The sequence below is a fragment of the Danio aesculapii genome, chromosome 16 (assembly GCF_903798145.1).
Source record: "Danio aesculapii chromosome 16, fDanAes4.1, whole genome shotgun sequence".
NCBI lineage: Eukaryota > Metazoa > Chordata > Actinopteri > Cypriniformes > Danionidae > Danio > Danio aesculapii.
The window spans coordinates 46712032-46730580 of NC_079450.1; the positions used below are offsets into that span (position 1 = coordinate 46712032).

The window sequence follows — 18549 nt, forward strand, 5'->3', positions numbered from 1 at the left end:
CTTTTGTCCATAAAACATGTCATGTGGTGCAAAAATACAAAACAAAATGACACAAGGTTCAACCAACATGCAGGAAATTATATTATAAAGTGTATGGTTCCAGGTTTTCATGACAAAGTCAGGAAGTTTCTTAAAATATCTGATGATTTGACCTTTTTATTAGTACAGGGTGAGAAATGTCATGTGAAATGTCACATTTTATTTTATTTATTTATTTTTTTTGTATGATAACATCAAATGATTTTTTTTGTCATTACAATTAAAACTTTTCTTGAAATTGTTAAGCTTTTTTATTTTATGATCCTTTTTTATTAACGTAATATGCAATCATCAGGAAATCAATTTCTAAGAAGCTGTTTATTTTCATGTCCACATCAAGCTACATATTTGAAAGCAAATTTTTATTTACACATGCAAGTGTCTAATTTACAGTTTTTTTTCCAGATAACTTTTGTGAAAATGTTTTTCTTATAATTTGTCATAATAGATGTAAGCAAAAATAAAACAACATACTTTTTCATACTTAAAAATACATTTAAGAATAAATAATACTTAAGGTAATTGTTTAATTGTTTAATTGTTAAATTATATAAAAAACGTTGTGGCCTAAATGATAGTTGTAAAGTTTAAAGATTTAGGGCTCTATTTTAACGATCTAAACGCAAAGTCTACAGCGCAGGGCATGTCAGAGTCCTTTTGCTATTTTAAGGATGGAAACGTGCATTAAGCCAATCAGAGTCTCATCTTACATTCCCTTTAAGACATGGTGCATTTGCTATTTACATGGCGGACTTTGTAAGTGGAAAAACTGAATGCTTAACTAGTGAGAAAACAGTTAAACAGACCATCTGCAGCGCCAGGATGAAGAAGAGCCTCCTCCATTTGGCCTCTTTACTTTCTCTTTACTTTCACTCTTTACTTTACTCCTTTACATTTGTGGGGTAAGGAAATGGTGGAAACTCACTCGACCTAAGACCATTAGCCTACATAATTAATTTAGTTTGTTAAGTGCAAAGATTTGCACATCAAAAAACATATTTCTTATTGGCTTAACATATCATGTGATTCAAAATAAGTGTGACGGGGCAACATTAAATTACACATCATTGGACCGACCACATTGTAAAATATCTGAAAAGTTGTTTTGGTAATTCTAAAATCCCTTAGCCAAAGTCTCTAATCATAGTGGATCAGGATTATTGACTCTCAGAACTTGAGTCTTGAGTGGCTGCACTTCTGAGACTCAAGTAACTTATTATAAAAGAACAAAGACCCACCGTGGACATTTTTATATGTACAGTTGAAGTCAGAATTATTAGTCCCTCTGTTTATTTCTTTCCCTCAATTTCTGTTTAACGGAAAGCAGATTTTTTTTCAACACATTTATAAACATAATGGTTTTAATAACTAATTTCTAATAACTGATTTATTTGTTAATAAATAACAAATAGTTAATATTTTACTAGATAATTTCCAAGACACTTCTTTACAGATTTAAGTGACATTTAAATGCTTATCTAGGTTAATTAGGTTCACTAGGCAGGATAAGGTAATTAGGCAAGTTATTGTATAACGATGGTTTGTTCTGTAGATTACTGAAAAAAATTGCTTAAAGGGGCTAATAATTTTGACCTTAAAATGTTTATTAAAAAATTAATAACTGCTTTTATTCTAGCCAAAATAAAACAAATAAGATTTTCTCCACACTGTTAAAAATTGCAGTGATTTCAACGGTAAAAAACTGTAAAAATGCTACAGTAAAAATCTGTAACCTGTTTAAGAGTATATATACAACGAATAACCATAAATTGACTTTCCCAGAATTCCCTGTATGGCACATCACTTTTTATGCTTTTTGTTGACATTACTATAGATCTTTTTAGTTGTTTCCCCATCAGTTATGTATATTAGAGATTTATGTTACATCTAATGTTGATAAACAATTTTTATTTAATGACTTTAATTTTATGCATGTTACCATACTGGTGCTTAGTAGCTGTGTGAATGACACTGAGCACCTTCTATACACTGATACACTTCTTTGCTTGTGTGAAGAGTTGTTTGTGATGAGCATTGGTTCAATATGTAACTTTCATCACCACCAGCATATGACTATGTTAAGGTGTCTAAATGTGTAACAAAAGATGTGTAGATGTTGGTTATTCAAAATACAGACATATTACATCTATAAATTGATGAAATACAGTAGTTTACTGTAGAAATGAGAAATTACTTTTACGGTTTTACGGAGAAATTACTTTTACGGTACAATACTGGCAACTACAGCTGCTGTTTTTTACCGTAAATTATACAGATTTATGTTTTAATAAAAAAGTTTAGCAGGAAGTGACGATTTTGTTCTCTATGGCTCACTGGATAGAAATGTTGCTTTATTCGCAAATGTTTTAAGCAATATTCCAGTTTTGCACAGAAATTTAACTTCTTCAGATGGAAACATAGCTACTGGTTAACATTCCAAAAATGAAAAATCGTAATTAGTTTATTCTTCAAAAAGTAATTCCACATTCTGAATATGTCACCCTTTTTTTACCATGTGATCATGTATATCACTTGTGCATTGTCTCTATCATCATTTTATCAATTTAATGCACATGCTCAGTAAACCTATCAGTTTAACCTGCCCTCCCAGACCCCATGTCGACCTTAGTTTCTCCCATTTTCAGGAGATTGCGATACTTCCTATTCAGGATCGGAGGGACTGCCAGATGTTTCCTGCTCGCCCCCTCCCTGACTATATGTGTATAACAGAGAGAGAGAGAGAGAGAGAGAGAGAGAGAGAAAGAGAGAGAGGGAAAAGTCATGTTCACTCTTTCTCCCTCAGGCAACACTGTCTCCGAGTCTTCACTTTTTAAAGCTTTCCTCAGGACTGCCGTGACCAACTCACAGTCAGGGGCTTTCAGTCTCACCTGAGCGAAGACACGGGCTGTCAAACTGATGGCGTGGGATTGTGGCCTGAGATTTGTGTTTTCTGTGTCTCCTGCACTGCAGCAGGTCCCTGGAGCGGGGACACGAGACCGAGAGGAGATCAGCCGTTTAGAGATGGTCCAGAGACTGGCCAAGGACGGATGCCGACTTCTGCACAGCCCACTGAGAGCCAATGAAAGGCCTGCTGAGGTGAGATACACACTGGTGTTGATGGTATTTGTGTGTTTGTTTATGTGTGGAAATGTATTTTTTTGGGTGTTTCTTTAATTTTGGCCACTTTTGGAATTTTTGAAATGATGGTAAATGTTTTGCAACATGTTTTTGCTTTTCATATGCGACTTTGTCCCACAAAACTAGTCTTATGTTGCATGTGTATATTTTGGTCAAAATAAGGTAATTCAATGTGAAATTATTTGGATATTAAGCAAATACCATGCTCCATGAAAATATCTTGTAAATTTCTTATTGTACGAATAATAAAATGTATGATTTTGTAATATACATTGCTAAGAATTTAATTTGAACAAATGTAACGACAGTTTTCTTTTTTTTTGGCATCCTTAGATTACAATAGTAAAAGTTGTATTTCTTAATATTGTCATATATTCCTATTTATGTGTTGTTATACTCCTAATATACAGTTGAAATCAAAATTATTAGCCCCCCAGAACTATTATTTCAAACATTTCCCTAATGATGTTTAACAGAGTAAGGAAACTTTCACAGTATGTCTAATAATATTTTTTCTTCTGGGGAAAGTCTTATTTGTTTTTTTTTTTCGTCTAGAATAAAAGCAGTTTTTAATTTTTTTAAATCCATTTTAAGGTCAACATTATTAGTCCCTTTGAGCTATTCTTTTTTCAGTAGTCTACAGAATAAACCATCATTATACAATAACTTGCCTAATTACCCTAACCTGCCTAGTTAACCTAATTAACCTAGTTAAGTCTTTAAATGTGATTTTAAGCTGTATAGAAGTGTTTTAAAAATATAGCGTCAAATATTATTTACTGTCATCATGGCAAAGATAAAATAAATCAGTTATTAGAAATGAGTTATTAAAACTATTATGTTTTGAAATGTGTTGAAAAAAACTTCTCTCTGTTAAACAGAAATTGGGGAAAAAATAAACAGGGGGGCTAATAATTCAGAGGGGCTAATAATTCTGACTTCTACTGTATGTCACATTGTCCTATTATCAAATATTATCCTATACACTAACAAACCATACATCAAAGCAAACAATATTTCAAATCTCAATCTTATGACTGGTTTTGTGGTCCAGGATCAGTTATCCTACAATCATTTGAGAGTATTTGAGAATTATATTTGTTTATTTAGAATAATATCTTATTTAGAATAATATACTACTAGAATAGATAGTTTTCAAAGAGTTAAATGAGAATTTCATATGTGAAAGGCTTGTATAACTGGCATTTACAAAAGGGGATTTATTTATTCATTTATTTTCTTTTCGGCTTAGTCCCTTTATTAATCTAGGGTCGCCACAGCGGAATGAACTGCCAACTTATCTAGCATATGTTTTACGCAGTGGATGCCCTACCCATCTCTGGGAAACATCCATTCACACTCATTCACACACATACACTATGGACAATTTAGCCTACCCAATTCACCTGTACCGCATGTCTTTGGACTGTGGGGGAAACCGGAGCACCCGGAGGAAACTTTCACGAATGCGGGGAGAACATGCAAACTCCACACAGAAATGTCAACTGACCCAGCTGAGGCTCAAACCAACGACCTTCTTGGTTCGAGTCAACAGCACTACCTACTGGGCCACCGCGTCGCCAAAAGGGGATTTATTTATATTAAAACATGCTCAATTTAAGTAAGTTGTATTTGAAGAGTTTAGATGCAAAAACCTCTAAGTGGCATCTGAAATGTTGATCTAAAATGAGCAATTTAATTAGCTTTCGATGTTTATGTTCAGTTATTTTACTTTAAAAGCAATGTAAATAACCTATTCTTTGCCGTAAAAAGTACAATTACTATATCTACACACAGGAGCCTGAAAAAAGTCCTCAGTTTAGAAGAAAAATTCAGGTGGCACTTAGAGATTTTTACATCTGAACTCTTCATTTAATGTAACCAAATAACCAAATGTAACCAAGTAACTTTTTAGTTAACAAATATTTTAAACGATTTAAAAAATGTTGAAATTACAATGGATTTTTGTGGTTTCACTGATATATCCCTATGTGGTCAAACGAATATTGTTATACATGTGGTTTAGTATTAATCTGACATTTCAATAACTTCAAAGTGCCATAAAACATCATATTTATGAACACAATATCATTTATATATTGGGCTGCATATGAATCTTGTTAGTTTTGTTGTGTGTGTTTGTGTATTTTTGTTTATAAAATACATTCGTTTAAATCATACAAACTCTTTTGTTGCGACTTGTGAAGTAACACCCGTCCAAATTGATGTTATCATTGTTTAACTGAAAAGTCATTGTTGTCACTTATTATCAGTGTATCTTCAAGCTACCACACGAGAAGCTTTCTTAAACCGAAAAGGCCACCAATTTAATTGTGCTTTCTGGTTGGCTGATACCACAATAGTCTCAGTTTGCCTCTTCCTGATAACGGTCAGCCACTCACAATGACAGGAAGAGTTGACGTGAGTTTCAAAATGCAACCAATCACTGGGTGTCAGCTGTCCATTCACTGGGAGATATTTTCTTTGACCTTTCTCAGACAAAAGCAGATTTGTCCTTAACTTAACCATGAGAAGGAACTTCATTTCAAAGCCACACGCACATGTTAAAGTTTTTGTTGTTGTTGTTGTTCAAGCAAAAATAATGACTACAATGCATTTTTTTCATGACTTGCAGCAAATATAATTAAATGCAACAATAGTTTATATATAATATAATTTTGAAATATTAATCCTTTAATAACATAGAAAAAGTCTGTTTTAGGATTACATTGCAGCCCCAAAATGCAAATTTTAGTTTTAGATATTTAGCTGTCATTTTTAATCTCTATATGTTGCTACTTTCCCCCAAACTAGTATGTTTTATTCAATTGTCAGTGAGAACTTTTAAATAATTAAAAAAATAAAACGATACTATATTAGTGTGATCACGTCATCTTTTATCTTTTTTTTAATACTTACAAATTATTAAGTATTTTTTTAATACTTAAATTTTTTTTCTTACATATAACTGTAAGGCTAAATTTCACAAATTTAAAATAATAAAGTAGGATGTTTATTTGTATTTAACACGCTTTTCATGATATAAAATCAGATTTGTACATTTACTTTGATTTCATTTGATATTCGACTTCACTTGTTTGTAGTTTTTCCAGTTTAAAAGTAAATACGCAATGCTCAAAATATGAATGTTTGGCACTTAAAACGGAGTGATGAAAACCAGCATTTGGTTTTAGATGGTGCAATAAAAATATTTAACATCCTTTATTTATTTATTTATTTATTTATTTATTTATTTATTTATTTATTTATTTATTTATCTAATGCCACATAAGCAACTTATAGCTATTTCATTGCAAGACAAATCTATATAAAACAGTACATGATAAGAACAACTTCATATTTCAACAAGAAATGATAAACAAATACATATTTAAAATTCACAAAAACTGTATATTAAAAGTAAAATATGATTCTTCAATTCTATATTTGATAAATAACTTAAAATTCATCCTGGTCATACCTTTTTAAAAACATCCATCAAAGTGTTTTATTACAAAATTTTTGTCTACTAGTACTTAATCTGCCTCACAGCAAGAAGGTCGCTGGTTCGAGCCTCGACTGGGCCAGTTGGCATTTCTGTGTGGAGTTTGCATGTTCTCTCCATGTTCGCGTGGGTTTCCTCCGGGTGCTCTGGTTTCCCCCACAGTCCAAAGACATGTGCTATAGATAAATTGGATAGGCTAAATTGTCCGTAGTGTATTTGTGTGAATGAGAGTGTATGGATGTTTCCCAGTGATGGGTTGTGGCTGGAAGGGCATCCGCTGCGTAAAAAAATATGCTGAATGAGTTGGCGGTTCATTTCACTGTGGAACTAAGCTGAAAAGAAAATCAATGATTAAATGAGTAATTAAAGTTTTACATTTTAATAAAATATGTATCTAACATCCTTAAAACTAGATTTGTCGTAAGACAGCCATAGGGAACTTAATTTGTGCACAACCTAATTGGTATTCGTTCGACGTGTACATATGTATATTAATAATAAGTGTACAGTTTTGGTTTGAAAAACTGTTTCTGAATATTTTATGCAAGTTGTTTATTGACTTTGAACCTGGCAGACACACAGCAGACAGGCGGATGAGAGTAGAGACTGCACAGAGCATTAAAAACATTTAACAAGTGCATAACACACATTTCGATTGCTCTCTGTTTTCACTAACCGTCTCAATGATGTCATCTTTTGCCTTTGACAGTTTTGTGGAGCGTATTTGCAAGGGCAAGGATTGGGACTATGTAAGATACTGACATAAGATAGAAGTGTATGTTTTGTGTTCTGTTGCTGCTTCATTTAAGCTAAATATTATTATTCTATCTTCAATAGTGTAATAGTTTGTTTCCTATAGTCCTGTTTCCTTGGTACATGTGTAATACATTCATTTATTTATTTTGAAATAGAAGAAAACTTTTTTTTTTAACAGTCTCATTATTTAACTTATCTGTTTGGTTGTAGAAATACATCATACTCTATATCCACAAAGCCCTCAGGAGCTATAAATGAGAGATATGAAAAAAGTCTATTTGTTTATTCCAGTAGGAATTATGGAAGGCTTTGTGCAAAGTAATGTCAACAAAACCAGCAAATGATTTAAAATATCACAATGTCTTTTTGTCACTTACATAAACGCAGGGCTGTTCGAAAGACTTCTGTTCCATGTTTCAATGACCGAAGCATTTGCTATTTACATAACTGTGCTCCTGAAAGTTTGTTTCATTCCTTTTTTCATTTTGAGAAAGTTTGCAGACCTGAATATTTTTGGGGAAAAGCAATAACAGTGATTTAAGAAATAGGGAGAAGAAAAAAAACTCAAAGTTGTTAAGTTTTCTGATTTTTTTTTTTATACTGTTAGATTGCATACAGGTTTAGCATTACATTGTGCTGAAAAAAAAGATTGATTTTAGAACTGGTAGATTGATAAATAGATGGAAAGACTGATGGATAGATGGATGGATTGAAGGGAGAATGGATGGCAGGATGGAGGGATGGATGGCCAGATTGTCAAATGAAAAGAAGCATAAATTGCGCAAATTGACATTGTTGAATGAATGAATGAATGAACAATTGAATAACTAAACAATTCAAAGTCAATTTAATAATTGACTAGATGGATGGATTGATAGATGGATGGATGGATGGATTGATACACGGACAGGCAGACTGATGGATAGATAGATTGACAAATGTTGATTGGATTAATTATTGGATAGATTGACATTGGTCAAGTGGATGGATGGGTGTTTGGATGGATAGATGAACATATTTATGGATGGATTTTTTTGTATTATGGATGGGGGAGTACAGATTGACTGATGGATGGATGTATGGATGGATGGATGGATGGATCGATCGATACATGGACAGGCAGACTGAAGGATAGATAGATTGACAAATGTTGAATGGATTAATTATTGGATAGATTGACATTGGTCAAGTGGATGGATGGGTGTTTGGATGGATAGATGAACCTATTTACGGATGGATTTTTTGTATCATGGATTGGGGAGTACAGATTGACGGGATGGATGGATGAATGGATGGATAGACAGATTGCTGAATAAAAAAAGAGTGGACGGATGGGTGGATGAACAAATTGATGGATGGATGGATGGATGGATGGAAATTGATGGATGAATATATTTTGTGCATGATGAATTGATGGATGTACAGATACTGTATATAGCTAGATGGATAGAACTGATGGATAGATGGATCAAAAGCTTAACAAATGGCTGTATTGACAAATCAACACAAGGATGAATGGATCAACAAATAAATGGGTTGATGGACAGATGAAGATATTGGTAAATAGACAGATTAATTAACAACCAGATTGATGAAATTGTTGGATGAATGTACTGTATATAGGTTCAAATCATACATTATTATATAGATGCCATGTAATATGGCGTGGGGGGGGGGTAGAGGTTGTATATTTATGTAGACTCTAGTAATATTTAACTTAACCTTTAATTCATATTTCACCTTTCATATTTGAAGATATTTCTGTTCTGCTGTGCATCCCTGTGTGTGTAATAAGCAATGAATATGTTTGTTTTGGACCTGCCTATCACTGACGTGCTCTTTAAATGAAAAAAAAAAATGCACCTTTGACTTCAAGCCAGCTTTTAGTGTGGTCTATTTCTGTTGCATTAAAATAGCAACATGCTAACAATGCAACTCACCTCCTTTTCACACTAGCATGCCCAGCCATGGGCACCAAACCATTTGCTATTTGAACAACATAGCACAGGTCGTGATACCAGCACAAGGCTGAAACTAGCAAAGAAAAAAAACAAAAACAAAAAAAACCGCATTGCTCCTGGTACCACATTGCACCAGGTGTATGACAAGGCTCATCGTTTTTAATCTTTGCAAATAGTGGCAATGATAAATACATTACAACCTTCTAATAAGCAATGTACACAATATGAGGTGACTGATATTATTAAAAGAGTGATGTCAGCCCTGGTATAATCACAGAAGTGTTCATCAAGATCCAGTCGTGACGCATACTGTCACTTCAGAGGAGAACATGAGAAGCAGGAGATCTTTTAGTGTGATTGTAGTGTACTCTCTAATCAAAAATATCTTTTTATGGGATATGTCTCTCACTGTACCCAGCGCTTCTCAATAATGGTCTCTGATCCCCACCGCTCTGCACATTTAGTATGTGCCTCTTATCACTTCAGATGTTTGTTCGAATTGGGCCATCAGTGCCATGTGAAGTGCACTCCACAGGATATTCCACCATGATTCTAGTTCAACTATAGAGCAAAAGTGCTTCATTCAAATGGTATATTAATCTGCGATAGATACATTTGTATTTATTCTCAGAGGTATAATTTACAGACATCCCTCCTGCAAAAAAGAACGTTTTCAGAGAGCGGGACCCAACACTGCTTTCCAAAACTCTTTAAAATATATTATTTTGTGTTTTGTGTTCACGAAAGTTTATAACCACTTGAGTTTGAACAAATTGTGAGGGATTTTTCATTTTTGGGTGAACTATCTTTTTAAGAGCTGGTCAAACCAATCATTTTAACTCTATTGCACAATATGCACACTATAATTTTTTTTAATATGTGCACACTCTTAAAAATAAAGGTTCTTTATATTATGAATAACCTTTTACATCCATGGAACACTTTTTGTTCCCACAATATGTTCTTTGTAGTGGGAAAAGGTTCTTCGGGTTATTAAAATGTTCTTTGTACTTTGATATTGCCATAGGAAAATAACTTAAAGGGGTAGACCACTATGGTAACATATTTTAAACTTTAGTTGATGTGTATTGTAGCTGTGTGAACATACTGTAAACAACATCTCTTAATGTAAGACGCTCAAAATTCAATGCAAAGGGAGACATTGTCTTTCACAGAGTTAGTTTAGCAAAGCCTACAGCGAAGAAAGTTTGGTGACTACAAAAAAATACATCCGGGCTAGTGAGATCAAAACCCTTCAGATTACACAAATACACCCCGCGCAGTGAAGGGGCGTGGCCAGAGGTGCTGTAATGTTTAGCAGAGAAAGCTAAAATGTCGTCTAAACGCCGCTATTTCTACAGAGCTTCTTCTGTTTCTGTATTTGGGCTTCCAAAGGACACGACACAAAAAGAGAAGTACTTACAATTTAATTTTAATTATGTTCCAGAGAATTATGAAAAATATATAGCTCTAGCATTTGACAAAGGGCAGTTTCCAAAATCTCTCCCAGTTCAGTGCTGGATTCGGGTAAAAACTCCTCAAAGTAGGAGCAGCTCCAATCATAATAGCAGAAACTGTGGATTATGAGCCACAACCTGTAAGTGTTTTTATTTGGTCAAATTGATCAATTACACGGACAGTTTCTAGTGTTAACGGTATGTTGTAGCGAGGACGTAAACAAGGATGTAAACAACGGGAAATACTTTTTGGAACCGCTAACAATTTAGCTACAAATTCATATTTATCCATCAAACCACTATAAACACCCACAATCCTCAGCAGTGCTACAGTGTCTCTCTATGCGGCCACTTTCCCTGCATTCTACATCTCAACTAACGAACTCGAAAAAGATATGTGAACGTTTCATATTACTTACACATGCTTATAACCGAATATATGTGAAGGACACTTGTCAGATTTTATTTAGAGAGCAGGCATGAGGTTCAGCTGTGTCCTTTTCATTTTCTGTCTGATTCAGTCTCAAACTGAAATGGGGACACTGATTATTTACACAGCAGAGCTAAAGTGTGTGCTTGTGAAGCATGAGCACACATTGCTTTGCATCTTATAAAAAAAAAAACCAAGCCTTAAAAATACACTCTGGAACACCCCTTTAACTATGGTATCCAATGTTTGAAAGAGTACTGAAAAAAGTACTTTTTATCCGCAACTTGATTGGACGAGAATCACAGGACTGATTATTCTTAGCTGCCGTTCACTTAACAGCCACCAGTGTTGTTGACAACAATTGGTTCAAAATTTTACATAGAGATATAATAAAGGGAATAAATGTTATTGCACATTGAACTTTACTAAAAATCACAATTGCCTGGCTGATCTTTTGTCTATAAATTATAGTTAAAACAAAAGATGTAATTTTGCTTATAGTGTTGTAAGGAACAAAATTCAATCAACAAAACTGGTTGCACAGCAACACCTTATCAACTATCCAGCTCAACTTAGGACATTGATGATGTGTGAGAGACGGCTTGTTTTTTTTTTACTCAGACCACAAGGTAACATCTGAGTAGCCATTTATAACACCTTATCAACCACACAGCCACACAACACTACTTAACACACTGCTAAAATATACTTCCTTGTTGTCATTGCATAAGTGTTCTCAATGACTTACTGAATAAAGTCTTATACACAAAGTAAGTGAATGTGCCATAAGCTTTTACAGGTCCTGTAAGGTTGAAATAAGCAGTTTCACAATGACTATGAAATTGAAAAGAATTAGACTAGCTAAAGAAATGTGGCGTTGTGCAACAACATATGTAAAAATGTTTATCTAAATATAACTTTTGAAAATCAACGGCAGGTCTACTTATTCTTAGCTAATCACAGTAAACAAAATAAAAATAAAGATATAAAGTTGTTACTGAAGGTTGAAGGAAAAAAGTAAGACTACATTTGCAGAGTTCAGATGCAAAAACCTCTAAATGCCGTCTGAAATTTCCCTCAAACAAACATTTATCTCAGCCTCTGTTGTTTATGTTGAGAAATTTCACAGCAAAAACTTACTTACAAGAAAAGGACTTACTCTTTGCCATGAAAGTGATATTACTAAACACACACACAAGAGCCTGATGAAAATGCTAATTTTTGAGGAATTTAGAGGTTTTTGCATCTGAACTCTTCATATTTGTTTAAACTGCTTAGTAAATAACAAATCCTGAGACAAAAAAAACTTTACAATACTTTACAAAACTGTTACAATAATTTGAGCATTTGTAAGTAATTATTTTACACCATTTCACACTACAAACACTCTATTTTGGATCATATGATTGTATGTAGTTATCGAAGTGTTTTGTGTACAGGTGACAGTATTGTTGAAACAATCCCTATTGACGTGTTTACACAAAAATCATGTCACAAAAGCAATGTCCTGTCCTGCTGTTTACCATAGTTATTTGGGTTCATGTGCATTAAAGGTGCTGTATGTAATTTTGACAGTTGTTGAAGGTATTGCATTTCTGGGTTAAAACACATACAAGCACATGTTGGCAGATTGAGGACCCCAACATGCTGATTTAAATTGTGTCCTAAATTTAATAAATAGTTTTTGTCTTAACGAACACCTGAAATGTATATTTTAAAAACTGCTTCTATTTTTCGCAGCTGAACAGCAGAAAACTGACAAAGATCACCTCTGGTACACCTCATGTGCTTTATTCAGTGTTAAATGCTAATAATGTGAGTTTGAATGCCATTTTATATGATATTTATTGCCATTCTGAATAAGCAGTAGCAGATAGTTCACCTAAGATCTTGAAAATAAAATAAACCGTTTGAAATTGAACTTTAGACAGGACAGAAAACAGAGGATTGCAGTTCAAATTGAGTCTTTATTCAATATAATGTAGAAAAAAAGGGCTTAAGAATGGATGCTGGAGCCGGCAACGGCAGATGAGAAGGTGGATAACAGGTAAGCAAAAGGTTAAATGATAAATAATAACACTAGACTAGACAAAAGGTAAAGAGGAGTCGCAGAGTGTCCATAAGTTTAATGAACAAAATAATCTGGCAATGAGCAACAAGACAGGGCAAGTATAAGTAGAACGGTGAATTAGACCAAATGACAACAGGTGAGTAATGCGTGCGCACCATCGCTTAATTGTAAGGAGAAACAGCTGAGTCATAGAACAGAGCAGCGATTTACGTGCTCTCTGCCAAGTGCGTCGACAACGTTTGATGAAAGCTTGTACAGAGGGTACTGAAGCTTCAGATTCTTGCGAGTGGAATATGGGGGGTTGATATCCTAAGCAGCAGTGAAAGGGAGAAATACGAGTAGATTATGTGGGCAGTCAGTTATAAGTGTATTCAGCCAACCCTAACTGCTCGCACCATGAGTGCGGAAAAGACGACCCAAAATCTGGTTACGCGTTCGGCTTGCACGTTAGTCTGAAGTTGAAACCCGGAAAATAAATTGACCGTAGCCCCAATCTGCCGGCCGAATTTCTTCCAGAATTCCAGAATTGAAATGCGAACTGGGGTCCGCGATCGGAAACTATTTCCGAGGGTAAACCGTGGAGTTTGAAAACATGATCAAACACGATAAGAGCTATCTCCTTCGCAGAGGGGAGTTTGGGTAGGGGGATGAAGTGTGCGGCTTTAGAGAAATGATCAACCTCAGTGAGAATAACGGTATTAGCAGCCGAAGGAGGTAACCCCGTGATGAAGTCTAAAGCAATGTGAGACCACGGACATGAAGGAATGGGGAGGGGTCGCAATAGACCTGCCGGAGGTGAATTACTAGATTTACATTGGGCGCACACTGGACAGGACAAGACAAATCGAAGGATGACGTGAGCCATGGATGGCCACCAGGAACGTTGAGAAGTGGCCGCGAGAGTGCCCTTAATGCTGGGATGGGCAATGAGTTTGGACGAGTGAGTCCTGCGCAGTACCGCTGGACGTACGGACTTGGGAACGAATAATTTCTTGCCTTCTTCATTTGATGCTCAATAATCCAAAAAAACTTGCTTATTACTGTCCCTCGGGAACAATAGTTTCGGTAGGTTGCTCGTCCTCAGTTGTAATAAATTCACGAGAAAGAGCGTCTGGTTTAACGTTCCTACTACCGGGTCGATAGGAGATTGTGAAATTAAAACGACTAAAGAAAAGATCCCATCGTGCTTGACTGGCATCAAGTCATTTAGCAGACCAGATATAGGTTAAGTTACGGTGGTCGGTCCAAACCACGAATGGGATGGAAGATCCCTCCAACCATTGTCGCCATTCTCCGATGAACCACAAGGAGTTTGCGGGCTCCTACATCATAATTGCACTCGCCGGGTGAAAGGCAATGGGAGAAAAAGGCACACTGGTGGACCTTATTATCTTCAGCCCGTTGCAAGAGGACAGCTCCAACGCCTACACTAGACGTGTCTACTTCGAGGATAAATTTTCGTGACGGATCGGAGGTAAAGAGGATGGGGGCGGAGGAGAATAATCGCTTGGACGTTTGAAAGCTGCCTGGGCAGCCTGGGTCCATGAGAATTGGATCTTAGTAGATGTTAATGTGGTTACCGGAGAGGCAACTTGACAAAAATTTCAGATGAAATTTTTCAGATGAAATGGCGATTAAACATTAGCAAACCCAAGAAATCTCTGTAGCACTGAACGAGAGTCGGGCACAGGCCATTCTACTACCACCCGGACCTTTGATGGATCCATACTAATCCCCTCTGCTGATTCTCCAGCAAGTGATGAAGGACACGACGGACATGCTGGGGAAGATAAGGATATCGTCCAGGTAAACGAATACAAAGATATTGAGCATATCCCGTAAAACATCGTTTACCAGGGCTTGGAATACGGACGGAGCGTTTACCAGGCCGAAGGGAAGAACCCTATATTCAAAGTGACGAGCGCAGTAATGAACGCTGTTTTCCACTCATCCCCCTGCTTAATGCGCACTAAGTGATAAGTGTTACGCAGATCCAATTTAGTGAACGCCTCAGCGCCCAGCAGGATATCGAAGGCTGATGCCTAGAGAGGCAATTGGTAGCGGTTCTTGATGGTAATAAATAGCATTACCATCAAGGACCATTACCCATTGCCTCTCATAGCATCAGCCTTCAATATCCTGCAGGGTTATCAAAGTCCCTCTATAATCAATGTACGGGCGCAAGGATCCGTCTTTCTTTTTTACAAAGAAAAACCCCGCTCCAGCTGGAGAGGTAGATGGGACTATAGTTCACGCCGCGAGTGATTAGGTAAGATAATTCTCAAGTGCTAAACATTCGGGTGCAGATAAAGAATAAAGCTTACAGTGGAGAAGGGTGCTCCCCGGAATGAGAATGATGCTGCAGTCATAAGGGCAGTGAGGAGGAAGAGAGGCGGCCCGGGAATGGCTAAACACCGATCGTAGATCGTGGTACTCCTCAGGAACACCGAATAAATCTCCGGGCTTCTCCTGCAACACAGAAACAGAAGACACAGCAGGTACAGCAGAAACGAGACATTTGACATGACAAGGCATACTCCATGAAAATAATGTCCCTTTGGACCAGTCTATGTGGGGATTATGTTAGATGAGCCATGGATGACCCAATACTAAGGGGGTAAAGGGAGAGCGAAATAACTTAAATGAAATTGTCTCTTTGTGATTGCCAGAGACGGTGAGACTCAAAGGATAAGTCGATCCTGGTGAGAGGTCGTCCATCAAGGGAATAAATGGTGAGAGGAGGGTCGAGAGTCTGGAAAGGTATCTCATTGTCTTTAGCCCAAGTCTCATCCATAAAGTTCCCCTCTGCACCAGAATCGATGAAGACTGAACAGGAAATAGACGAATCTTTGATGTGTAGTGACATCTAGCGATGAACAGGACAAGAGTGATGGGGATGAAGTGGTTGCGCTCACCAGTACACTCCTATCTACTGATGAGCTAGACTCTTTTACTGGACATCTCAGGGCGAAATGTCAATAGCCCCTGTTGTACATGCAAAGTCTTGCCACCAGACGGCATTGTCGTTCCGTTTGGGAAAGACGCATGGCACCCCGTTGCATGGGCTCAGTGTCAGACGTGTGAGGCGTCTATCCACTTGATGTGCCAGTTTAACCAGTTTTTCGAACCGGATGGGGAGGTCGTGGGCCAGGAGCTCGTCCTTAACCTCAGTGTTGAGACCCTCCAGAAAACGAGCTGTGAGTGCCAGCTCATTCCAGTCAAAGGGTGGCTGCCAGAGTTCAGAATTCAATCACATAATCCGCTGCTGATCTCTTTCCCTTGCGAAGAGTGAAGAGGCTACACGACGCCTCGTGTCTGTGAACAGATTGATCGAACACTTTGATCATCTCCTGCTTGAAATCGGGAACATGATTACAACATTCGGGGTTGGCCTCCCACAGAGCCGCTCCCCAGTCTCTTGCTCTCCCGGTTAGCAGAGAAATCACAAACGCCACTCTGGCACGATCATTGGAATAGGTGTTGAGTTGAAGGGAAAAAAAACACCTCGCACTGTGTTAGAAAGGCACGACACTCTGTGGACTGACCTGAGTAGTGGGGGCGATTGTTAATCCGCAGCTCCGGGGCATAATGGAAATCGGGTGTTGGGGTGGAATTGCAACGTACTGTAGGCCCCGCAGCTGGGCGGTGAGCACGGTGACCTGAGCAAATAAGCTCTCACCGGCGTGTCTTGCTGCTACCAGCTCCTGTTCATGTCGACCCAGTGTAATACCATGTAGCTTCGCAGCTACGTGTATGAGGGATTCCATTGTCGGTTTCATACTGGGAGGTTTTGGCCAGATTATTCTGTCAAGGCTCGGATAAAATACAGAGAGGATTACAGTTCAAATTGAGTGTTTATTCAGTATAATGAAGAACAAAAGGGCTGAGGAACGGATGCTGGAACTGGCAACGGAAGATGAGAAGCATGATTCCACCGCGAGGTGACTGCGCAGATAACAAAAGGTAAGCAAAAGGTTAAATCAGAAATAATAACACTAGACTAGATAAAAGGTAAAGAGGAGTCGCAGAGTGTCCGTAAGTTTAATGAACACAATAATCTGGCAATGAGCAACAAGACAGGGCAAGTATAAGTAGAGCAGTGAATTAGACCAAATGACAACAGGTGAGTAATGCGTGTAATGCGTAATTTAAATTACACCAGAGTTACCGGCCGCTACCCTGTTTTATTTGAAAATTTATTCCTGTGCCGCAAGAAATCTGGTCGGGTCCAGCGGCTCTCGCAGACCTCTACTCTGAATCTGTGTCTCATTTCAGACTCAGTACAGTAAAGTCTACACGGCCAGCCGCAAGTACGATATGCACATCAATATAGCAGCATTTTTTTTATGACACTGTATAACAATAATTAATATTTTTACAGTACTGTGACTGTTGGGTTTAGGGTTGGGGGTAGGTGTTAAAAATACAATTTTAATGTGTAATTTAATAGAGAGCATAAATAATAGTCAGTACAACTACTGTTTTTACATTACTGTGATGGTTGGGTTTAGGGTTGGGAAATTTAATAAATAATAAAAATAATTCTTGTTAACTTCCGGCCGCAACCATATCCGCTCTAGCAACAACTGTCTGCTACTGTCCACCCATATATATTTACATTAGATGTCTACACTATTGTTGTCTATTGGAAGGAATGCATCAATAGAGCCGCCATTTTAGTACAGGGTAGCGCTCCTTTGAAATGAATGTGGGACCAAGGTGCAGTGGAGGATTAGCCATCCAGAGCCAGAGATATATACACATATATACATATATCTATGATCATGATTTTTGCCGGTGACCAGTATGCAAATATATTTTTTTGTAATTACGTAAATTATAATTTGACATCACTTTTCTATATCGATGGATAAGAGACCGCACGGGCATTTCCGTTAAAGAGCGTGTGTTTGTGTGCATGGAACTGTATTACCCTCCCTCCCTGGTAAATTTGAACTAATTCGTGTCCTGAAACACACCCCTTCTCCCACTTTCACTACTCATTCTAACGGAGGGAGTGATTAGTTTGTAAATGAATCTCCATTATCCAGTTTCTGACACCGCAGCGTCTTGTTGTCATATTTCATTTACATTGTTTCCTTATTTTATTTAACCAAACTAGCATAAGCCTAGTATTTAGTGCGAGTTGGTGCTACTTTTTCCTTATGGTCAGTGCAGTAAAAGACTGTATT

At 37.0% G+C, this 18549-nt stretch overlaps 1 protein-coding gene across 2 annotated transcripts in view; it reads left to right on the plus strand.

Moving 5' to 3' along the window:
• rapgef5b (Rap guanine nucleotide exchange factor (GEF) 5b) overlaps positions 1–18549 on the plus strand; it is a 128317-nt gene that overhangs the window by 43483 nt on the left and 66285 nt on the right. For both annotated transcript variants that reach the window (XM_056475212.1, XM_056475213.1), the window contains exon 9: positions 3010–3135. In XM_056475212.1, coding sequence (XP_056331187.1) covers positions 3010–3135 — 126 coding nt within the window. The remainder of the gene's footprint in view (positions 1–3009; positions 3136–18549) is intronic.